We start from the raw sequence: 22085 nt of genomic DNA, 5'->3' as shown, positions 1-22085 counted from the left end.
AGCTGTCAGAGGAATGATAAATCTGGCCCATAGACTATAATGGACCCGCTTGCATGATGTCACCACACACCCATGGTCCATGAAAAATACACACATCAAAAAAATCAATGGATACAGGTGCTGTTTATGGATTCACTGATGTGTGAAAGAGGGGCCTAACAAAAAAAGATACGTCAGCCTTCGACCATTAGCAAAATTCCATACGCATCTCCAGTTCTCCAGTCAGGGGCATAGCTAAAGGCTCATGGGCCCTGGTGCAAGAGTTCAGCTTTGCCCCCCCCCCCCCCCCCCCCTCAGTGATTTGTGGCCAGGGGCAGGGAAGCACATAGCATTCGTGCTGCATGAGGCAAAAATTGAAATGGCATCCTCCATGCCAAATTCTTGACCTAACCCCTTCCCTCCAGCCAGAGGGGTAACTTGACCAGCATGCACTTGCTATACACAGTTTTTTTTTATGTGGCACAAGGGTATTTGGGCCCCTTCTACCGCTGCTACCTCTGCACCCCCTATAGCTATGCCCCTGTCTCCAGTCCTCTAGTCTCCTCACTTCTGGTTCCGATTTTAGCAAATGGGGCATTGGGCCTTGTTCTCATGTATGTAGGGGCCAGCGGTCACACATTCACCATTATGGTACATCTAATGGCTCTATGCTTCTTGGGTTTTGTAGCTTCAGGACACAGTGAAACTAATTTGCTTGCATTGCTCCATAATCATTTTAGATACTGTACCAAATCCTTGAGAGATGATTGATGCTTTCCAGTGCCATTGCCTTATTTTTTGACAACACCCATCATTTACACATTTGCATGTCTAAGCAGAGCAAAAGCAAAATCAATCTCTTTCGCACTAAGTGGATTCTGTGCAAATTTGATAAAAAAACTTTTCTTTTTTTTTTTACTGAGAAACAATACAAGATGTTGGATAGTGATAAGAACATTTATATGGAGAACTACTATCGATAAAAAAATTTACTGAACCAGAAACTAAAATATGGGTGAGGCAACACCTTATAATGAACTGACAGAGTGGAGCATAAATTGACTTGTGGTGCAGATTTGAAAGCTGCATCATGTTCATTCATGTTGTGGATCTCCACAGCAAACTTCACTTTTTGCAAGGGAGAGAGTCATTTCCATGGCAAAACGTGCAGTTTTGCTTCATTTTTGCCACTGTTCCACGCGGTCAGGTTTCTTCATGCGGTTTTGGAAGACAAAACCAGGAGTGAATTCAAAAAAGAGAATTGGTATCTCTCCTTTATACTTTCTCTCCTTTTATGATACACTCCTGATTTTCCAAAAGTGCATCAGGAACATGACCGTGTGACAGTACCCTTATTGTAGTATAACTCTGCCATGATTGGGAAATGGTCACACGTGGCAGATTCGCTGCAAAAATTGGCCATATAGTATAAAACCACAATCAGCACTGTTAGGGCTCATGCAATTAACATAAGGGCTCCGTGCCTGTGCTGCGGACTGCATACAGCGGTTCCGCAATACACGGGTCACCAGACGTGTGCATTCCGCATCACAGATGCAGATCCATTGACTTTAATGGGTCCGTAAATCCGGAGATGTGGTGCGCAAGCACGCATTGGAACCCCACGGAAGCACTACGGAGTGCTTCCATGTTGTTTCTGGCCGTGCCTCCGCACTGCAAAAAAGCAGTGCATGGGTCCGCAAACTGCAAGCGGCTGCCCCACAGTCGGTGCTCGTGCATTGCAGACCGAAATTTGAGGTCCGCAGCACGGGCATGGAGCCCTTACGTTTGTGGGCATGAGCCCTTAGGCCAGGTTTACACCTACAGCAGTGTATTTATGTGGAATTTGCACCTAAGTTCACCAAAAATGCACAAATCAGTGTAGATGTTCAAATCAGGATCCTAACCTAACCGTTACAGAATTTTTACTGCATATCGCATCCACTGCATAATTCCTAAAGGCAAAGTTTGCAGGAATTTATGATCTGCAAATGTTTTTTGTTCAAGGGAAAGGGTCTACCACTTGGCAACAACTAACGGGTGCTTACGGCTGCCCCCATCTGCCGTCAAAAAAGAGCGAGATCTCGCGAGCATTCAAGGGGTTGATTGAGATTTCCCAGGAAAACTTCTGTGATAACAGGAACTTTCCTCAGAATTTTTTCCATAGAGGTATGATGACTTACCCCTTCTCCCCATCAATCTAACATTGGGGGAAAAACACAACTGTATTTGAACAGTTTTAACAATTTAATAACTAAAACAAGGAACTGCAATAAGCTTTTTAGTTCATAGTCACTGTATAATATATATTTTTTAATCTTTCAAAGACATGTAGTTTCAATAAACTATTAGAAGAATGTAAGTTTATCACTTTATGGCTCAAGTTGCATTAATATAAACTAAACATTCTTGTGTACGTTGCTATCCTCTACTGTTGGCCTAAGAGAACATATACAGAAACCAATTAGTATTCTCTGCTATCAGGATGAAATAACTAGGTTGGGTATTGGGTGGGCCTTATAGATTCCTGCAAACTCTGCTTTGTTCGTTGGGAGGAGGACAGCCACCTAGCACCAGCTAATGGGTAGAGTAGTATAAACCTTTTTAGGAAAATAAAATGTATCCATTCTCTATGTCCTTGAAACCAAAAATCTAAGCTGAGATTGCTGATGCAAACAGGTCTATTTCCCTTGTTCCAAATGTTTGATTTATTTTTGTGAATATGGGATGATTGACTGCTACCGATGATAAGGACAGTTTGTTTGTTGACAAGGAATCCGCCACTTCGTTGGAATGTCCGGAAACATATTGTGCTCTTAGATCTAGATTTTGTTCTAAGGCCATTTTCCATATCTCTGAGGCTTCTATGCAGATTCTTCTTGATTTTGTCCATCATTTGTCCATTGTCTGTAAGCCAAGCTTCGCTGCTCTGTCTACTCGACTTTGGTCTAGCAGGATGATGTGGAGGTTCCTTTCAAAAACCTTCCATTTCCCTCTAACTGCTGGCTGTTGTGGATAATGAAGATAAAAGATAATAACAGATTTGGGGCGCTGCCGTTCCAGGGTGATATAACAATTTAATGCATTTTGCTGTCGGTCTGTCGGCTTCCTCGGGTGCAGATAAGACAGGTTTAAAACTGCAGGTATACACTCACCTAAAGAATTATTAGGAGCACCATACTAATACGGTGTTGGACCCCCTTTTGCCTTCAGAACTGCCTTAATTCTACGTGGCATTGATTCAACAAGGTGCTGATAGCATTCTTTAGAAATGTTGGCCCATATTGATAGGTTGTGAGTGGCCCACAATGAAAGAGTGTGGGGAAATATCCTTATAAAATATAACCTTTATATGATATACATTAAAATATACACCTGAAGATGCATCACAATACAAAACATATAGTCAAGGGGTTCTGGGTGGATACCCCACTGCTGGTAGAGAAAAAAGACAAAACTTAGCACTGATACGCATAGGTGAATGCTAACAGTGTAACCCAACCAACACAAGTATAACATGTATTGGGGTTCCAGGACGGATACCCCACTTCTGGTAGGACAAGAATATTAGATGTAACTGCTGCGCCGGTGTGGACACAGACAGTCTTACCTGACCGACCAGATGACTAGGATCAGCGTGGTAGGGAAGTCAGGCCTGACGGAAGGGAGTGTAGACAAGAAATACAGTCATGAGAGTATGGATACTGTGCCCTATATCACCCTATATACTTGGTAGGATTGGGGCCTGCTCCCATGCTGCCTGTCTACACAGAGCACTCGCCCTGAAAAGAGCGACCCCGTCCGGATACCTGTCCCTAGTTATGGACCTGAACCCTAGTCTAGTAAACAGACATAAAAAACACAAAGCGACTACAGGCCTCCCAACGTGGCACGTTTCTGTTGTGTCGACTCCTCAGGGGGATAAAATGCATGTAGAGACAAAACGAAAAGTATACCGTCTATGACCGCAAGTAGCAGTCAAACATATGCTGCAGTTGGACGGTTACATGAAAGACTAGACCCAAGGTTCAGAGTCAAAGTCTAGGGGCAGGCATCCATGGTGCAGGATTGCCATGCTACAGAGGAATAAATGCTTCTCTGCTCCTTGGTGTGTAAGGATCTGGTGGTCCTCACTAAAGGTAGTATCCCTAATGTTAAGGGGGTTCATCAACCTATACCAGCCACACTGACACATACCTTCATGGTGTTTAAATAGATCCCCAGCGCGCCTCTTCCAGGGAGACCGCCCTGTCAGCAACGGCGTCGGCGTGTGACGCCACGCGCATGCGCCGTGACGCACCAGACGCCGACGCCGATACCACATGATTACGGCGACCAATTGGATCAGGAGGCGGAGGGAGAGAGCGGTTACCACGGAGAACATGTCAACACAAGGTAACCTCACAGTACGTCCCACGATGGAGGCGTCCGTGACAACGCTACAAAGCAAGATCGTAGCAAATTGAAACTGACTGGACTATGGGTGCTTTATATAGATATTGGTTAAGCTTACTCCTCAACAATAGTAATGCTCAATCCTGTGGTGGCATCCTATTCCTCTGGAAGGGATGCACATATAGGAGACATACTACTAATTCATAATTTTCCAAAACAACCTGGTATTGTGTCCAGCTCTTTCTATCTAGTTCTTGTTGCTGGGAATCTGCAAGAAATGTCAGTTTCAATTTGCTACGATCTTGCTTTGTAGCGTTGTCACGGACGCCTCCATCGTGGGACGTACTGTGAGGTTACCTTGTGTTGACATGTTCTCCGTGGTAACCGCTCTCTCCCTCCGCCTCCTGATCCGATTGGTCGCCGTAATCATGTGGTATCGGCGTCGGCGTCTGGTGCGTCACGGCGCATGCGCGTGGCGTCACACGCCGACGCCGTTGCTGACAGGGCGGTCTCCCTGGAAGAGGCGCGCTGGGGATCTATTTAAACACCATGAAGGTATGTGTCAGTGTGGCTGGTATAGGTTGATGAACCCCCTTAACATTAGGGATACTACCTTTAGTGAGGACCACCAGATCCTTACACACCAAGGAGCAGAGAAGCATTTATTCCTCTGTAGCATGGCAATCCTGCACCATGGATGCCTGCCCCTAGACTTTGACTCTGAACCTTGGGTCTAGTCTTTCATGTAACCGTCCAACTGCAGCATATGTTTGACTGCTACTTGCGGTCATAGACGGTATACTTTTCGTTTTGTCTCTACATGCATTTTATCCCCCTGAGGAGTCGACACAACAGAAACGTGCCACGTCGGGAGGCCTGTAGTCGCTTTGTGTTTTTTATGTCTGTTTACTAGACTAGGGTTCAGGTCCATAACTAGGGACAGGTATCCGGACGGGGTCGCTCTTTTCAGGGCGAGTGCTCTGTGTAGACAGGCAGCATGGGAGCAGGCCCCAATCCTACCAAGTATATAGGGTGATATAGGGCACAGTATCCATACTCTCATGACTGTATTTCTTGTCTACACTCCCTTCCGTCAGGCCTGACTTCCCTACCACGCTGATCCTAGTCATCTGGTCGGTCAGGTAAGACTGTCTGTGTCCACACCGGCGCAGCAGTTACATCTAATATTCTTGTCCTACCAGAAGTGGGGTATCCGTCCTGGAACCCCAATACATGTTATACTTGTGTTGGTTGGGTTACACTGTTAGCATTCACCTATGCGTATCAGTGCTAAGTTTTGTCTTTTTTCTCTACCAGCAGTGGGGTATCCACCCAGAACCCCTTGACTATATGTTTTGTATTGTGATGCATCTTCAGGTGTATATTTTAATGTATATCATATAAAGGTTATATTTTATAAGGATATTTCCCCACACTCTTTCATTGTGGGCCACTCACAGCTTTGAAATCTTGAAATATCAATGGGATTGTTGTCACAAATAGTCTCAATCAGATACCCATATTGATAGGATAGCATCTTGCAGTTGATGGAGATTTGAGGGATGCACATCCAGGGCACGAAGCTCCCGTTCCACCACATCCCAAAGATGCTCTATTGGGTTGAGATCTGGAGACTGTGGGGGCAATTTTAGTACAGTAAACTCATTGTCATGTTCAAGAAACCAATTTGAAATGATTCGAGCTTGGTGCATTATCCTGCTGGAAGTAGCCATCAGAGGATGGATACATGTTCTCATTCTGTTTACGCCAAATTCGGACTCTACCATTTGAATGTCTCAACAGAAATCGAGATTCATCAGACCAGGCAACATTTTTCCAGTCTTCAACAGTCCAATTTTGGTGAGCTCGTGCAAATTGTAGCCTCTTTTTCCTATTTGTAGTGGAGATGAGTGGTATCCGGTGGGGTCTTCTGCTGTTGTAGCCCATCCGCCTCAAGGTTGTGCGTGTTGTGGCTTCACAAATGCTTTGCTGCATACCTCGGTTGTAACGAGTGGTTATTTCAGTCAACGTTGCTCTTCTATCAGCTTGAATCAGTCGGCCCATTCTCCTCTGACCTCTAGCATCCACAAGGCATTTTTGCCCACAGGACTGCCGCATACTGGATGTTTTTCCCTTTTCACACCATTCTTTGTAAACCCTAGAAATGGTTGTGCGTGAAAATCCCAGTAACTGAGCAGATTGGGAAATACTCAGACCGGCCGGTCTGGCACCAACAACCATGCCACGCTCAAAATTGCTTAAATCACCTTTCTTTCCCATTCTGACATTCAGTTTGGAGTTCAGGAAATTGTCTTGACCAGAACCACACCCCTAAATGCATTGAAGCAACTGCCATGTGATTGGTTGACTAGATAATTGCATTAATGAGAAATAGACCAGGTGTTCCTAATAATTCTTTAGGTGAGGGTATATACACATACACAGAGATTAGGGGGCAGTACCAATCAAGGTGCAATAAATTACAAATAGAGAATTTGCAGGCAAAAAAGACAATAAATACAATATTTAAGTCCAGCATCAAGGTGCAATTAGTACAGGAATGAATTCAGTCAGAAATTTGTGTTATTATAATTTATAGAGGTGAAAAAACTCATAATAAAATATAACACATAAATGAAATACGTGAGAACGAATGCTGGATATGTGGTAGACAGACTTGTGGAACAGGAGTTAGAAGAAGAGAAAATGCTCTGATGACATTGCTGGGGCAATATTCAAGTGAGAAACCTAAAGGAATTGCAGGAACAATATTGATGGGGGGTATCTAGATGACAATAATAAAAAGCTAATAAATGTCAGATAAAGAAGTGATGAAAGGTATTAGACCTGTTGAAAACACAGAAAGTAAAAATTATTATATTACTACTCCGTGTACAAATACGTGCAGTTTTAACCTTGTCGTATCTGCACCTGAGAAAGCTGACAGACCGTACTTTTGTACTTTTTACCATTTGGTTAATAAATTGTAATTTTACCCCGGAATTAGTTATTATCTTCACTTTCTTCAATTGGGATCACCATCTGGGGATTGCGCAGAGGGAGCTGCATCTTACTCCCAGACTACACATTGGAACGCCATTCACTGGGCTTTCTATGTGGACATCTTATGCTTATTTTATTCTACATTTTTCAAGCGCACTTATACATGTGCTGCTATACCTTTAAGATTCGGCTTTTTTCTGTTTGCTGTCTGGTCCATTAGCAACGCATCTGAAGTTATGGTGATATGTGTTTTTTCTTGTCTTATAGGACAAGGAGTTGGAAAAGGAAGTTGTATTAAGTTGCACGATTCCCTCTTTACTTCTAGAATTAATTGTAATTCCGATGCCCACTTTTTTCTGAGCCTCTGCAGCTTTCCTTATCTGTTTGGCGACATAGTAACGTTACAGTTTTGAAAGATGGCTGCATAACCATCATTCTCCCTATTAGGGCTGGCTATTGTTTTTAATTTCAGCCATTTTTCTGATGGATTCCCAATGGTGAAAGCTTTGGTATCTATTTAAACCCTAGAAAAGTTAGGCACTTTGTAGGGTTTTCTATAGACTTTTGCATATTTACACAGAATCCAGCCAGCTGTAGGCTTTTGTCTTTTTGGTACTTGGTGAATCACATCACAAATGGAAAGATCTATTGGGGACATTTACTAATCTATTTATAAATAGGGGTATACTATCATTTGTATTCATGTTAACAGCTGAGAGATCATCTAGATAAATCATGCATGCTATTCATGTCGTTCTTAAACAAGAGATTAGGAACTTCATTACACGGATGAAGGTTAAGGTGTAAGGAGCATTGGAGAGGCCAACACCATGACATTCCAATAATAAACGTCTTCCTTCCATTTGGATTGGAGAAGGCGTCTGTGTTTTTGAGCTATGTGTATTGCATGGAAGGCATCTTTTATGTCTATTTTCACTAGAAACATGTCTTTTAAAAGTAAGTAACGTAAATCCGTCATGCTCTCCATACTGAATTTCTTTTGGCTGCAAGAATTAGTTTAACACCTTTATGTTTAGAACTGGTCTGATGGACCTGTCTGGTTTTATGACTGGAAAAATATGACTTATCCATTCCTTTTCCATCCTGTTTATTTTTTCGGGATATTTTCCCTTGATTGAAGGCAACCTTTAATACTTTGACTTGTCTGAAAAATGGAAATCTGTTCTGAAAGGGGAATGATTTTAATTGTAGTGTAAGGTCATTTTTTAATCATGTTTATGACCAAATTGTTTCCCATAAAATGTCCGTATGCTTACCTGGGTAAGGCTTCTTGTAAGAACTAGATTTTGTTGAAATTCCTTTTCTTGAAGTGTGCAAGCCTGAGAAATATTTTTGTAATTATCCCTGATTTGTTTGGGTCTGCTCCTGGGACAATTGTGGCTCGCATACCTCGTATTTCATTTCCTGAATGAATTCTAAACCAAACAGATTACCGTTTTCCAGGTTAGGGTATTCGAGAGATTTTGGGGCTAAGTCTGCCATCCCTGCTAATGTGAGACGACAGGCTTGTTTAGTAACATAGTATATAAGGCCGAAAAAAGACATTTGTCCATCCAGTTCGGCCTGTTATCCTGCAAGTTGATCCAGAGGAAGGCAAAAAAACCCTGTGAGGTACAAGCCAATTTTCCCCACTTAAGGGGGAAAAAATTCCTTCCCGACTCCATTCAAGCAATCAGAATAACTCCCTGGATCAACGACCCCTCTCTAGTAGCTATAGCCTGTAATATTATTACGCTCCAGAAATACATCCAGGCCCCTCTTGAATTCCTTTATTGTACTCACCATCACCACCTCCTCAGGCAGAGAGTTCCATAGTCTCACTGCTCTTACCGTAAAGAATCATTTTCTATGTTTGTGTACAAACCTTCTTTCCTCCAGGCGCAGAGGATGTCCCCTCGTCACAGTAACAGTCCTGGGGATAAATAGATGATGGGATAGATCTCTGTACTGACCCCTGATATATTTATACATAGTAATTAGATCTCCCCTCAGTCGTCTTTTTTCTAAAGTGAATAAACCTAATGTTGATAATCTTAGTATAAACTGTAGTTGCCCAATTCCAGTTATTACTTTAGTTGCCCACCTCTGGACCCTCTCCAGCTCTGCTATGTCTGCCTTGTTCACAGGAGCGCAGAAATGTACACAGTGTTCCATGGGTGGTCTGACTAGCGATTTGTAAAGTAGTAGGAATATGTTCTCATCACGGGCATCTATGCCCCTTTTGATGAGATCCTGCAAGATAGCTTTTCTTAGAAAACCTTCAAACAGTTTACCCACAACAGATGTTACCGGCCTATAGTTTCCGGGGTCTGTTTTTGCACCCTTTTTGAATATTGGCACCACATTTGCTATGTGCCAATCCTGTGGAACATTCCCTGTCAGTATAGAGTCCGCAAATATCAGAAATAAGGGTCTGGCTATGACATTACTTAATTCCCTTAGGATACGGGGGTGTATGCCATCTGGTCCTGGCGATTTGTCTATTTTAATCTTTTTAAGTCGCTGTTGTACTTCTTCCTGGGTCAGACAGGGCACTTTTAATGGGGAATTAACTTTTAAATTCTGCATTTCATCTGACAGTTTATTTTTCTCAGTGAATACAGTGGAGAAAAAATATTTAATAGCTCTGCTTTCTCCTCGTCGCTCTCTGCAACTCCCCCCTTATTGCTCTGCAGAGGGCCGACACCTTCAGATTTATACTTTTTACCATTTATATAATTGAAGAACATTTTAGGGTTAGTTTTGCTCTCTTTGGCAATTAATCTATTGGTCTCTAGTTTGGCGGCTTTTATTTGTTTTTTATATATTCTTTTTATTTCCATATAGTTTTTCAGTGCTTCCTCGCTTGATATTTGTAATGTAATTAAAGGATTGTCCTATAGTTAAGGCTCTACTAGTTGCTTTAAGAAGAGCCAATTTGGATAAGAGTAGTTGCATTTTGTGAAGATGAGACCTCACCCTCTATTCTGCTTTAATTAATATAAAAAGCAAAGGACCTCCTGTATCTCCTACTTTAAATTGTTCATTTTTCAATGTTTTGTCAGTAGCATCATTTAGAAATGCGTTCTAGTGATAGATAGCAGAGAAAGGGAGCAGTTAGGGCCTGAATGTGAGGTATCCCTATAAAATTTTTGAGAACTAAGTTCTCTTTAACTAGAGAGAAACAAAATGCAAACTCCTTACTTACAGAAGACTCATATATAGCCCATGATTTAGTAAACAATTTGGATGGGGGAGGGTGTCTCCCTGCCAAATCTCCTCTCTGCATTTTGAATTCACTCCATTTTCCTCTTTCTAAGGAGGAGTTGAAACATGTTATGGATTCTGAACCTCAATCTACATCTCATTGTAATTCACAGCAACCTTCTATGTATGTTTTGAGCCGAATTTGCTCAAACAAGCTTTATTCAGGTGTTGCATTTATTTGACCAAAGACACCTTCATGTGTACTGTCAAAGTACCATAAATGAGGTGTTGACTGTTTCTGGGGAGATGATACCTCAGAAACTGATGGTATGTATTCATACTGAGCCCTATTTTTCTTTTTAAATATAAATTCCTCTTCTGAGGAAGCAAAGGATAAAGGAGACAGTTCCCTGAGCCATTTGGGGGTCCCCTAAAGTGTTTGTGGGGATGCCCCCACAGACACTGATGTTGCTACTGAGCAGTCATCTAACTCGATTGCTGCCAGAAAAAATTCTGAGGAAAGTTCTCACTCTCATGACACTTCTCCTTGAGATCTTGCTTGAGGTTTGCTAGATGTCTAATTTTCAACGGCAGATGGAGGCGGTGCTAGAAGGCTGTCCTCCCGACAAACAAATCCGGGGCTAAATCAATTATGAAATCCACATGCACCAAATCTTGATTTTGTGGTGGATTTTAGTGTGGATTGTTTGAAGTGTGAATCTTGCCTTACAGTTTAAAGTGAACCAAAAATCAATGGCCAAGGAGCTGGCCACGATGGAAAAAATAAATAAATAATAAATCACCTTACAGAGGATTCAAGGTCCAACCTTGGGCTCCCATATCTGCAACTTCTGATTCCCACTGACCAGAAGTGTGATGTTCCATGTACACGCATGTCACTGTTAATGGCCAATCAACATCATCAGTGGTAACTTGTGCACGAACAGCATGTGACCGCACCTGCAGATATCAGTGCTGAGACCATTCATTGACCAGCAACAATAGCAACATTCGTGTACACTGCAGTCACAGAGGGTAGATGTGAGCCCAGCACTGCATCTGGAATGCTCTGAACAGGTGTTTTTCTTTTTCGTTTTTACTTTTACACCACGCTTGGTCCTCTTTGCTGTTTGTTACCGGTCTCAGCGAATGCCAATAAATGCATCCAAACCCAAACTAATATATTATGGAGACCACATACTATATACAACCATTGAACTCTCCAAAGATTAGCACTAGATTATGCCCATGTGTATTGGACCACAACCACTAAAAGGCAATAACTGTTGATGACATTTGCAAATAGTAAAGATATTCACACAATATATATATATATATATATATATATATGAACTGTAATGTATAGATTTCCCAGGTGTTGCTAGCTAAAATCCTAATAGTGTTTGCTTACATGATCAAATCTGTCCGATTTTATAATCTCCTAATGAAAAATCAATATCCTGATTTAGTAAAGAAATTCATAGCTCCAGAATTAAGTCTAGAAGACAAATATAGTATCTGTTTTTCCAGTCTCTAACATTACACTAGTTATCAAAAGTTTAGAGGGTATTACATGTGGTCATCATGTCTGAAGTCATGATACATTTGGGATATCTCCAGAACCATCCACTGTTCTAATTATTAATTTAATATAACTGTGATGAGAGGGGTTATTTTATAATAGATTGGCATATGAAGCTCCAAGAACTAATTAGAAACCGTTTATGTAGGGGAACACACAGCCAAATGAATAGCCATCCATTTTATTTTGTACATCAATGGCTTGGATCCACCAGAGTTAGAACCACGTTGACAGAGCAGCTCTCTGCAAAGGCTCTTAGAGGATCATCCCTAGCGGAGCACCTCCATCTTTGATTCCATAAGCCCTAAAATGGCATGGAACATGGATTGTCTTCACAAAACAACTCCAGTAAGTGCCACACCAGTAACTATGTGGGATTTTATATTCAGTCTAAAGGATATTGTGTTATTATTCCCGTATATTTAATTATTTCACCATGGAGCATGTTCGAGTACAAATTATAACAGTTGTAATTCTCAAGAGAGTTGTAATTCTCAAGAGAACACACAGATTTTCTTCTCTGCACAATATCTGTAATGGAAGATTAATTGCCATCATAATCCTCTTCCACTTTACCGGTGACAACTGAAGTAGGATGTGCTTTGTCCATGACATACAAAGAAAAATGGAATTCTCCCAGGAGACAGAAAGAATAAACCGTAAAGTGCTGGACCAAAAGAATTATTACTAAAATGACATGTACATATATATTCACCCCTGACATATTGCTCTGTAGAAGACTTCAGGGAGACTAGAATGATATAGTGATGGGTCAATTAAATATATTACTTCTGCCACAGTAGATTTAGCTTGGATCATACTGTATAAACTTACACTCTTAAATATATCAATTATATGATAAAACATATAGACCTACTGTATATACAGATGGGTTGATGAAAACTGGTTGTTTCTGCTGATCCAAGAAGTCAGCTATTATGACTGTGGGAATCTGCAACTAGAAAGACATTTCTCTCAGAATATCAGTATTGTATGTGGCCATGCCTTACATTGAGTGGTGTCCTGTTCAATAACTTTTGGTGTCCCTCCAAATAGTGTACTGTCATACAGTGTATAAAAAAAGCTAATTACAAGCACCATGCAGTTTGGTATCCAGAAAGCAATGCCATATAAACATTGCCTAAATCATACTTCCATACATTTATTATTATTATTTTTTAAATATTGCTATCCAGTGCCACAACCATCATACAATGCAAAAATGATACACGGTTCCTAAGTGGCAGTGCATCAATGTCCATACAGTGCTCAAATAATACCATTATAAAAGAATCATAAAATGCCCCACAAAATACATAATGAGTTAATAAAAGTGACATACAAAGTTCTAAATAATACTGCTATAAAATTAATAGTCATAGTTGTCACAGAGTTTTGGTTCCAGGCTATCTGAGGCCCACTCTACAGCAGGAGAGGCTCAGGTGCCCTGTGCAACCGCACAGGTTTCATATCTAAAACCAACCTTGGATGCAACCAATCCATATCAGTGTCCAACCATAATACTTGGATGGTCCACCCCTTTTAACTCAATAGTACACCTAGCATGTATGTTTCACTGCACTGTGGCTTTAACTTTATAGAAAACCTACATATAAATTCATATTTGACTGGTATCCTTTCATATAATGAAGCCAAGACAAGGATAATTCTGGCCCCAGACTCATTCAATATGGACTGGTTAAAAGGGTTTTCTGAGAGTTTTATATTGAAGGCCTATCCGACTCCAGTGAGCACTGCGGCCTTCTTGCAACTTACCCTAGGCCTGTGACATCACATTCATCAATCACATGGCCTAGGCACAGCTCAGTCCTATTCAAATGGATTGGGCTGGGCTGCGATATCAAGCAAAGCCGCTATCCAATGGACCACTCTGTGCTTGATAAACTGTGAGGAGGCCACAGCACTCACCGAAGTACCACAGCTTCCTCAAGCAACTGACTGGCTGGGGTGCCAGGTGTTGGATCATCACTGATCTGGTATTAGTGACCTATGGTGAGGATAGGTCAGAAATATATAACACTCAAATACCCCTTTAAAGGCTATTGACAGCTTCGGGGTAATTTTTTTATGATTTTTTTAATGCATTTTACTTACTTTGGGCTACATTTTTTTTTTTTTCATTGTTTAAAAAAAAAAAGAGTTCCCTTAGCTGATGGCTCATGTGAAGCCTTATTTCTAATCTCCTGACCTCATAAACATTCATTATAGCTAAACTCTTATGGCTTAAATGTGGCTTAAATTGTTTTTTGAGATCAGGAGATCAGAGATAAGGCTTCACATGAGCCATCAACTGACGGGACTGAGAAGTGATACTCTGCAAAACTTTTTAACTCCTGTATCTCAAAAAAACAGCTGAAAAGTTTTAATAAAGACCAATTGGAAAAAATTATTTTATCCTATTTGAGTAAAATGCAATCATAATAAATAGTGATGATCAAGCATGCTCAGCCGAACACCAACACGGTTTTCGGCCGAATACCGCGTGTGCTTGAATGCCATGCTCGAGTCTCCTCCCCGCACGTTTGTTGGCTGCTACGCAGCCAATAAACGTGCTGGTAAGTACTGCCACTCAATGTAATACCGTAGCCATGTTGGTTAATGGCATTACAGTGATTGGCTGGCCAGAACGCATCATCGGATGCTATAAAGCACCCGATGACACGTGGTTCGGCCAGTCTTAGTCAGGCAGAGCTGTGCTGTAGAAGGAACAGATAGTGTAGGGAATTTAATTTTATTTTTTGGTTCGGCAGGGTTGGTGTTAGAGACTCAAAAGTCCTTTCAAGGACTATTGTTGTGTCTGGCAGCAATATATATTTATAGTGCAACCTGCGCTAAATAGCTTGCAATTGTTTGGCTGCTGCAGGCAGCGACATTACCTGCGCTACATCTCCTATATAACGTTTGTGCATCCTAAAAATATCTGTGACATCTAGTGTACTTTTTCCATAGATGCTGCGGACAGTGACATTACCAATGCTTTAGAGAGTCAACTCAGCAGCAGACCCTCACCCCTAATGTTTTAGATGGTCAGCTCAGCAGCAGGCCCTCGGCCCATAATGTTTTAGATGGTCAGCTCGGCAGCAGGCCCCCACCCCTAATACTCGGACAACATCGTTCCCAGCAGTGACCTGGGAGTCCAAGATGCATCCAGACATCCTCCCCATGCTGTTCCCGAACCATTTTAGTGGTGTTTCCATCAATTTCTGACCTTTTCATGTGAACCAGACACCCTCCCCTCATCAGAGCAGGGGGTGCCTGGCTTAATGCTTGGGTTCTCCCATTGGCTTCCATTGTGCTCGGGTGCTCTGTAGAGCACTGGAGCATCCTGAGGTGTTCTACTTGAGCACCCAAGCACTTTAGTGCTTGATCAACACTAATAATAAATTGCCCTGAAGGTGTTCATAGCCTTTAACCCTACAGACCAAGTATATGTTAAGTAGGAAACATCAGTGATAGCCGTCAGTGCTGGAGTCTGAGGAATCTGCCAAACAGATTTCTACTTCTTAACTTTTGGCACTGAAGAGTAGAACATTCTAGGTTAAACAGAAGACAGCTGTAGACTGAAGGTGTTGTAAGATTTTCACGTTCTGAGGATCTCATCAAGTGCTGCAGAAATATCTTGTTCTTTCTCATCTTCTTCTGCCACCGTACCACCCTGCTTTGCTGTTATGGGCAGCTTGGGCATTTGTATGAGAAACGTTCCTTATGCTTGATACTGTGCTATTCAATACAGACAGTTTATTGTTTGTTATATTCTCAGACAGTCTTTGTCATTACTAGTTGGCGAAAATAGTAGGAAAATTGGCTATTTCTAGGAAAAAACTAAAGACTGGTGTATTTCCTTCTAAGTTTTCATTCTTTTTTCTTGCAGTCAATTCGAGAAGTGACAGGGTATGTCCTTGTGGCTCTGAATCAGTTTGACTACCTCCCACTGGAGAACCTGCGCATAATTCGTGGAAACAAATTGTACGAAGACCGATATGCTTTAACCATCTTCCTGAACTACCTGAAGGACGGGAAACATGGGCTTCGAGAGCTTGGTTTAAGAAATCTTACTGGTGAGTCCAACCAAGTATTAATGCTGCATTTCCGGTGCTGCTAATAAGAAGTCTTTTTAGCTCCTTTATCTTTTTGGCTCAGTGTCAATCCACTAGTTCAAGAAACACTGTTGAAACATTGAGTTAAATGTAAAAGTGTGCCCTGCAGGCACAATGTCTGACTGCATAAATCTACAGACTCAGTGCCAACATTTCTCATACAAGTCACTTCAAATTACACCATGAATAAAATGTCTGTACCCGTTGAATCCACTACACATCATGCAATTATTACACAATTTTTCCCTTTCTTGAGCAGACAAAATGCTGGTGAAAGTATCCAAAGTAGTTCCGTTCCATTTAAATGAAAAATACAACAGTTTTCAGAGTGCACTACTATTAGAAAGCAGATTACAAATTATTGTTCTCCAACTCAAATCACAATATTGCAATCCCTCTTTAGTAGCTGAAGAGATATGTATATATCTAAGGTAGTGCAGCCAGAAATTATGAATAACCTATGTTTTGAGTGTTTGGTACACTTTGGGTCTTTTCTCATTCTTTGCAGTGTCAGATTGCGGCTCATTGGGACCACCAGAAGAAATTATTCTTGAGGACCAACCCCTTTAGAATCAATGAAGTCTAAAATAGACTCTATTGATGAGGCAGCCACATTGATTTTTTTTGGGCTAGGACCTTTGAGGCCACTGTGGTATTAGAGCCAGGGCCCACTAGAGGCAGTCTGACCCTGATTGTTGCAAACATTTTTTATAAGGAATATTTTTGTAGTTGGACTATTCCCGGTGTGATGACAGTGCTGTACTCAACACACCGGACTTCTAGTCTCCATCCATTCTCGCATCATGCAGTCTCACAGACGTGTGGAGGCTGAGCTCCATGTTAATACCTAAGGATTTAGAATGGAATGGAAAAAAAGCTGCTGTAGGTGCATTGTTTTACCCCCCCCCCCCCCCAAACACTTTTGTTTATATAGTGTATCATCTGTGCTGATTGCTACAGGAGGAAAATAAATTGTATTTCATTTTCAAGGGTATAATACTATAAATATTTCCTATGTACAGTATATTGTATTTAAAAACTAAATAAACAAAACTTTCTGATTTAAGGTCCCTTTAAAGGGGTTGTCTAGGATTATATAAACAAGGATGTATGTTAGAAAAGAGCACCACACTTGTCTACAGGATGCTTGTGGCATTGCAGCTTAGTCCCATTAACTTGCTTACTTAGGTCTCTTTAAATGTCAGTAAATCACGGACATGTGCTCTCCATGATCTCCATGGACAGCACACGTATCCATTGACTTTAAGGTATGTATCATACATTAGTGGTTTTCCACGGACTGTGGGTCCCTAGTTGCACCTGAAGGTATGGCCTATTTTTGTCCATGATTAAAGATCTCTCACACACATTATAGTCTCCTTCTCCCTGGCTGTAGCGCTGTCCAATCGCAGCAGAGAGCGTCACAGCCAGGGAGAAGGAGACGCCCATGGAGAAAGACTCAGTCTCCTCCTCAATGTTCCAATGCAAAAATTAGCATACCAGGTGGGAGAATACAACTGGCGCCACAGCGGGTGAATGGAGCGGCGCCCAGAAAAAATAGGAAGTGCAGTTAGATCCCTGCACTATGCCCTACATATCCTGATACTTCGTTTATAATGTTTGGACCCATGAAAGGTCCTCTTTAAGCTGTCCCTAAGGGGAAAAAAATTAAGGTATTATGCTTGTTAAACTGGTTCTATTGGTCCAAGGACTCCTAAAACCAATTTTATAGCAAATAAATATAATATTTCTGACATATCCCTTCCTTTGACATCTGTTAAACATTTCCTACACATTAGATTGCCTGCCAAAATCTCCAATTTCAGCATGACCAGTTGGCCATCTAATGTGCATGAGGGCCTATTAACTTGTCCCTAATGTCAGGGGAGAGAAGGATCAGGTTGTTGGATTTCAGCATCCTGATCAATGTTCTTGGTGAGATAAGCCATTGCCAAGGTGTCTGCCACTGACTTATTCTCCTCTCCCCATTCAGAAACATGCATACTTGACCAATAGTTATCTAAAGTGTATGGCCGGCTTTAAAACCAAAGACTTATTAGGTGCACGTGAGGAAAAGTGAGGCAAATGTCTGAAAACATGAGGCAAAGTCTTGAAACATTTTTATGAGATACATCATATTTCAGGAAGAATGCAATGGCAATTGTAAAATACTTTGTAAAATTTGCACAGATTTTAGAGAAATGTTTTCTACTTTGTGCATCATACGTTGCATGTTACCATATTGTAATGAACCTGCCCCATTTATTAACACCTCACATGAACTGTGTCGTCATAAAGAGAACCTAAGAGGGACATCATTATAACATTTTGTACCCCGTTTTTAGGGAAGATTTTATCATGTAGAAACTGCCATTTTTGAAGCCTGAATTCTGGAGGAAAAAGTTTGATACGTCCTTCTAATAAGTTTTTGCCTGTGTCAAATTTATATTATGTGTTGTAGACACATTGTAGATTACTCAAGTCAACATGTTTAAAAAGGCAAAATAAAGTAGCCATAACATGAACAATGTACACAAAGTAAGATAGCTTATCTTAACCCCTTGAGGATATGGCGATTTTTCTATATTTTGCATTTTCCTTTTTTCCTCCCTGGCTTCCTGGAGCCATAACTTGAACATTTTTATGTTCACATAGACGTATATGTCTACGGAGCTGAGTGTTTGCAGGGTAGTCTAGTGAGGTGAAACTATGAAAAATTGCCCTTTAATTTTTTTTTTACCATTACGACGTTCACCATATGCGTTTATATTTTATTGGTACAAACATTTTTTATTGTTTATTTTTATTTTATTTGGGTACACTACCCAAAAGTAGCCTCTGAGATCCTTTCAATAGGGCAGCAGGGGGAGCCGTTTTGTTCCCTCTTGTGGCAAAACCCAGTGTCTAATCAGACCATACCTGTAATCATTTACATAACTGCCTGAGACATAACTGCATGCCGAGTTTTGCAGCAATCAGCCATTTCTGTGTGCACTATTTTTTCATCAATGAGCATATATTGTGGACAGAATTAGATAGGTATATAGGGGCACATTTATTAAGACCAGGCTTTTAGATGGCGGTCTTAATAACCCCTATATCTGGTGGTGGATCCGCCGAAGTTATGAAAAGGCGCCGGCCTCTACATAACTTTGGCGCATCCACTGCCAATTCTAAATTCTAAGCAGCTTCTTTGATGTCTTACATTTAGAACATTTTCTACGCCTAAACCAGGCCTGCCGACCCATCCCCTTCCCCGCATATTCCCTTTCTTTAGACCTGGCTTGAACAAGGAAGAAGTCGCAGATCCTGCCGCACCATGGCGTGCGACAGAATCTATGCCTGAAATACGCCACAAAAGTGGCATATATTTGGTCATAACTGATCCCCGTAGTGTTTTAGTGTGGTTCAAGAGAATATGTTTGGCATTTTTGTTATATTTATGTGTATGAAATCCCCTATGAAGTAAATCAGTGGGTGCGAAGCTTTGCCGATTAGTGAGTTACCGGATTGCCCTAAGCCTGCATTTCTTTGGCTACTTTAATGGAGATCTTAGGATCAATGTCTGTTTGTTTACAGCACATCACAGGTCATTGAGGGACAGAGGAACAGGACTAGAATCCAAAATAGCATAGTGAAAATGAGACAGTGTATCAGTTGTTTTGACCGGCATGGCATCCTGAACACACAAAATTGTAGCATGATGATTTTCTATTTGAATACAATACTTTACATAGTACACTGTTTTGTTTTTTTAGAGGACTTTAGCACCTGGTTCATTATTGTGAAAAAATCAACCTTATACTTTTCAATTTTCATGCAAATTTGTAACAAAGCATAACATTTTGGAAGAAAAAAAAGCATTTAAAATTCATGTTTATGACTGAATATCTAACTCAAGCAACAGCTGAGATGCTCATCCCCTAAGGCTTGTTTCACACTTGTGCTATAAATTCCAGCATTGAGATCCAGCAGATGATCCGAATACCGGAATTAAAAGGCTCTGTTTTGATTTTGCACATCAGGATGCATCTATTCCGTTAGGATGCGGTTGTGTGAAATCAAAACTGAAAAAAATGAATCCGTCACTAAATACCTTGAAAATCAATGTGTGACAAATCCGTTTTCTAAGGTCACCATTGACTTACATTGTTTTGAGTGACGGATCCGTTTTTTTCCGCTTTTTAAGAAGGAAAAAAAAAAAACGGGCAGCTTGCAGCGGTTTTGTGTCAGGTCACAAAACGGAATGCTGACGGAACGGAAGACATCTTGATGCATCCTGAATAGTTCTCTTTCCATTCAGAATTCATTAGGACTAAATAGAACGTATTGAGATCCTCTACCGAATCGGAATACTGAAAAACAACAACACAAGTGTGAAAGAAGCCTAAAAAAGGTCAAAATGTGCGGAGTTCATACAGTACGTTTTACTTATGGCTCTAATTATACCTCGATTTCTCTGGTCTGTGTAGTAATGGCACGTTTATTGTATACACACCGATTAAACGAGCAATTATGAGGAGGAACCATCCTTCCCGATAATTGCCTGTTCCTCAGAGGAGGTGAAAGCTGCATTTCCATGCCGCAGTCACCTCCACTTTATAGGGACAAGGGATCTCTACTGCAATTGCTCATTTTCATACAGATCCAATGTTTCTGGGCAGCTGATCCATGCTTACACAGCACAACTTGCTGCCCAAAAACAACGATTTTGGTGTCCACATAAATGGTTATTTCACCCGATAAACATGCTCGTTCATTGGGTTATCGGTTGCAGCTTTGCATGAGCCAATCATTGGAAACGAGCATTCGTACGCATTTTTGTTCCCAATAATCCTCCCAATAACAGTCCCGTGTAAGGCTTTTAACCCTGTTTTTTGCGATCTGTGGGGGTCCTAGACATTTTTTTTTTATGTCCTTTGTGGAATATCGCCTCTAAATGACGAATTGAGCTCTGCTACATTTGTGTAGTATGTGCATCAATTAAAGCTTTAGGGTAGCGTAGCTATATCTCGCCAAAATCCACAGCGGTAAAATCCATACCATCACGTAGACTCCGCTGCAGATTTTCATGTGGAAATGCTGTGTATTTGCCTCCGATTTCACCCTTCACACTGCATGGTGGAAATTCCCAATGTAAATTGACATGCTGTGGATTTACAATCAATGCCACCTGTCAAGTTATGTGTGGAAGGCTCTGTAAATGCCTTGACTTCTATTGCAGAACACATGCAGCTGTAACTTTAGGAGGCAACTACATGCGAATGTACTTGATTTGGATTTTCTACGTAGATTTGCACATGAATTTTGCTGTTTTCCTGCAACTAAGGCCTCTTTCACACTACAGTATGTCCATTTCAGTGTTTTGCGTTCCGTTTTTCACGGATCCGTTGTCCCGTTTTTGGGTTCCGTTGTGTCTCCGTTTCCGTTCAGTATGTCCGCAAAAACCTTTCAGTATGGTTTCCGTATGGTTCCCGTATACGGTCCGTTTTTCACGGATCAAAAACGGAAGCCACCTGTATTTGTGCTCAGCCAAAGTTTGGCAACAAAAAACACATGGCCACAGTGGGCTGGGCCTAGCATTTGTTAATGACGGATCCGCAAAAAACGGATGACATACGGATGACATACGGATGCCTTCCGTATGCATTCCGTTTTTTTGCGGACCCATTGACTTTAATGGAGCCACGGACCGTGATTTGCGGACAAACATAGGACATGTTCTATCTTTTCACGGCACGGAAATACTGAAATACTGAAACGGAATGCACACGGAGACACTTCAGTATTTTTTGCTGAAC

At 41.2% G+C, this 22085-nt stretch overlaps 1 protein-coding gene across 2 annotated transcripts in view; it reads left to right on the top strand.

Annotated features, from left to right (window-relative positions):
• ERBB4 (erb-b2 receptor tyrosine kinase 4) overlaps positions 1-22085 on the top strand; it is a 1172496-nt gene that overhangs the window by 607058 nt on the left and 543353 nt on the right. For both annotated transcript variants that reach the window (XM_040439645.1, XM_040439646.1), the window contains exon 3: positions 16059-16245. In XM_040439645.1, the coding sequence (XP_040295579.1) occupies positions 16059-16245 (187 nt within the window). The remainder of the gene's footprint in view (positions 1-16058; positions 16246-22085) is intronic.

Source organism: Bufo bufo, chromosome 7, assembly GCF_905171765.1.
Source record: "Bufo bufo chromosome 7, aBufBuf1.1, whole genome shotgun sequence".
In the NCBI taxonomy this organism is placed as follows: domain Eukaryota; kingdom Metazoa; phylum Chordata; class Amphibia; order Anura; family Bufonidae; genus Bufo; species Bufo bufo.
The sequence above is the reverse complement of the archived record's forward strand: the minus strand, read 5'-3'. Positions and strand labels throughout refer to the sequence as shown.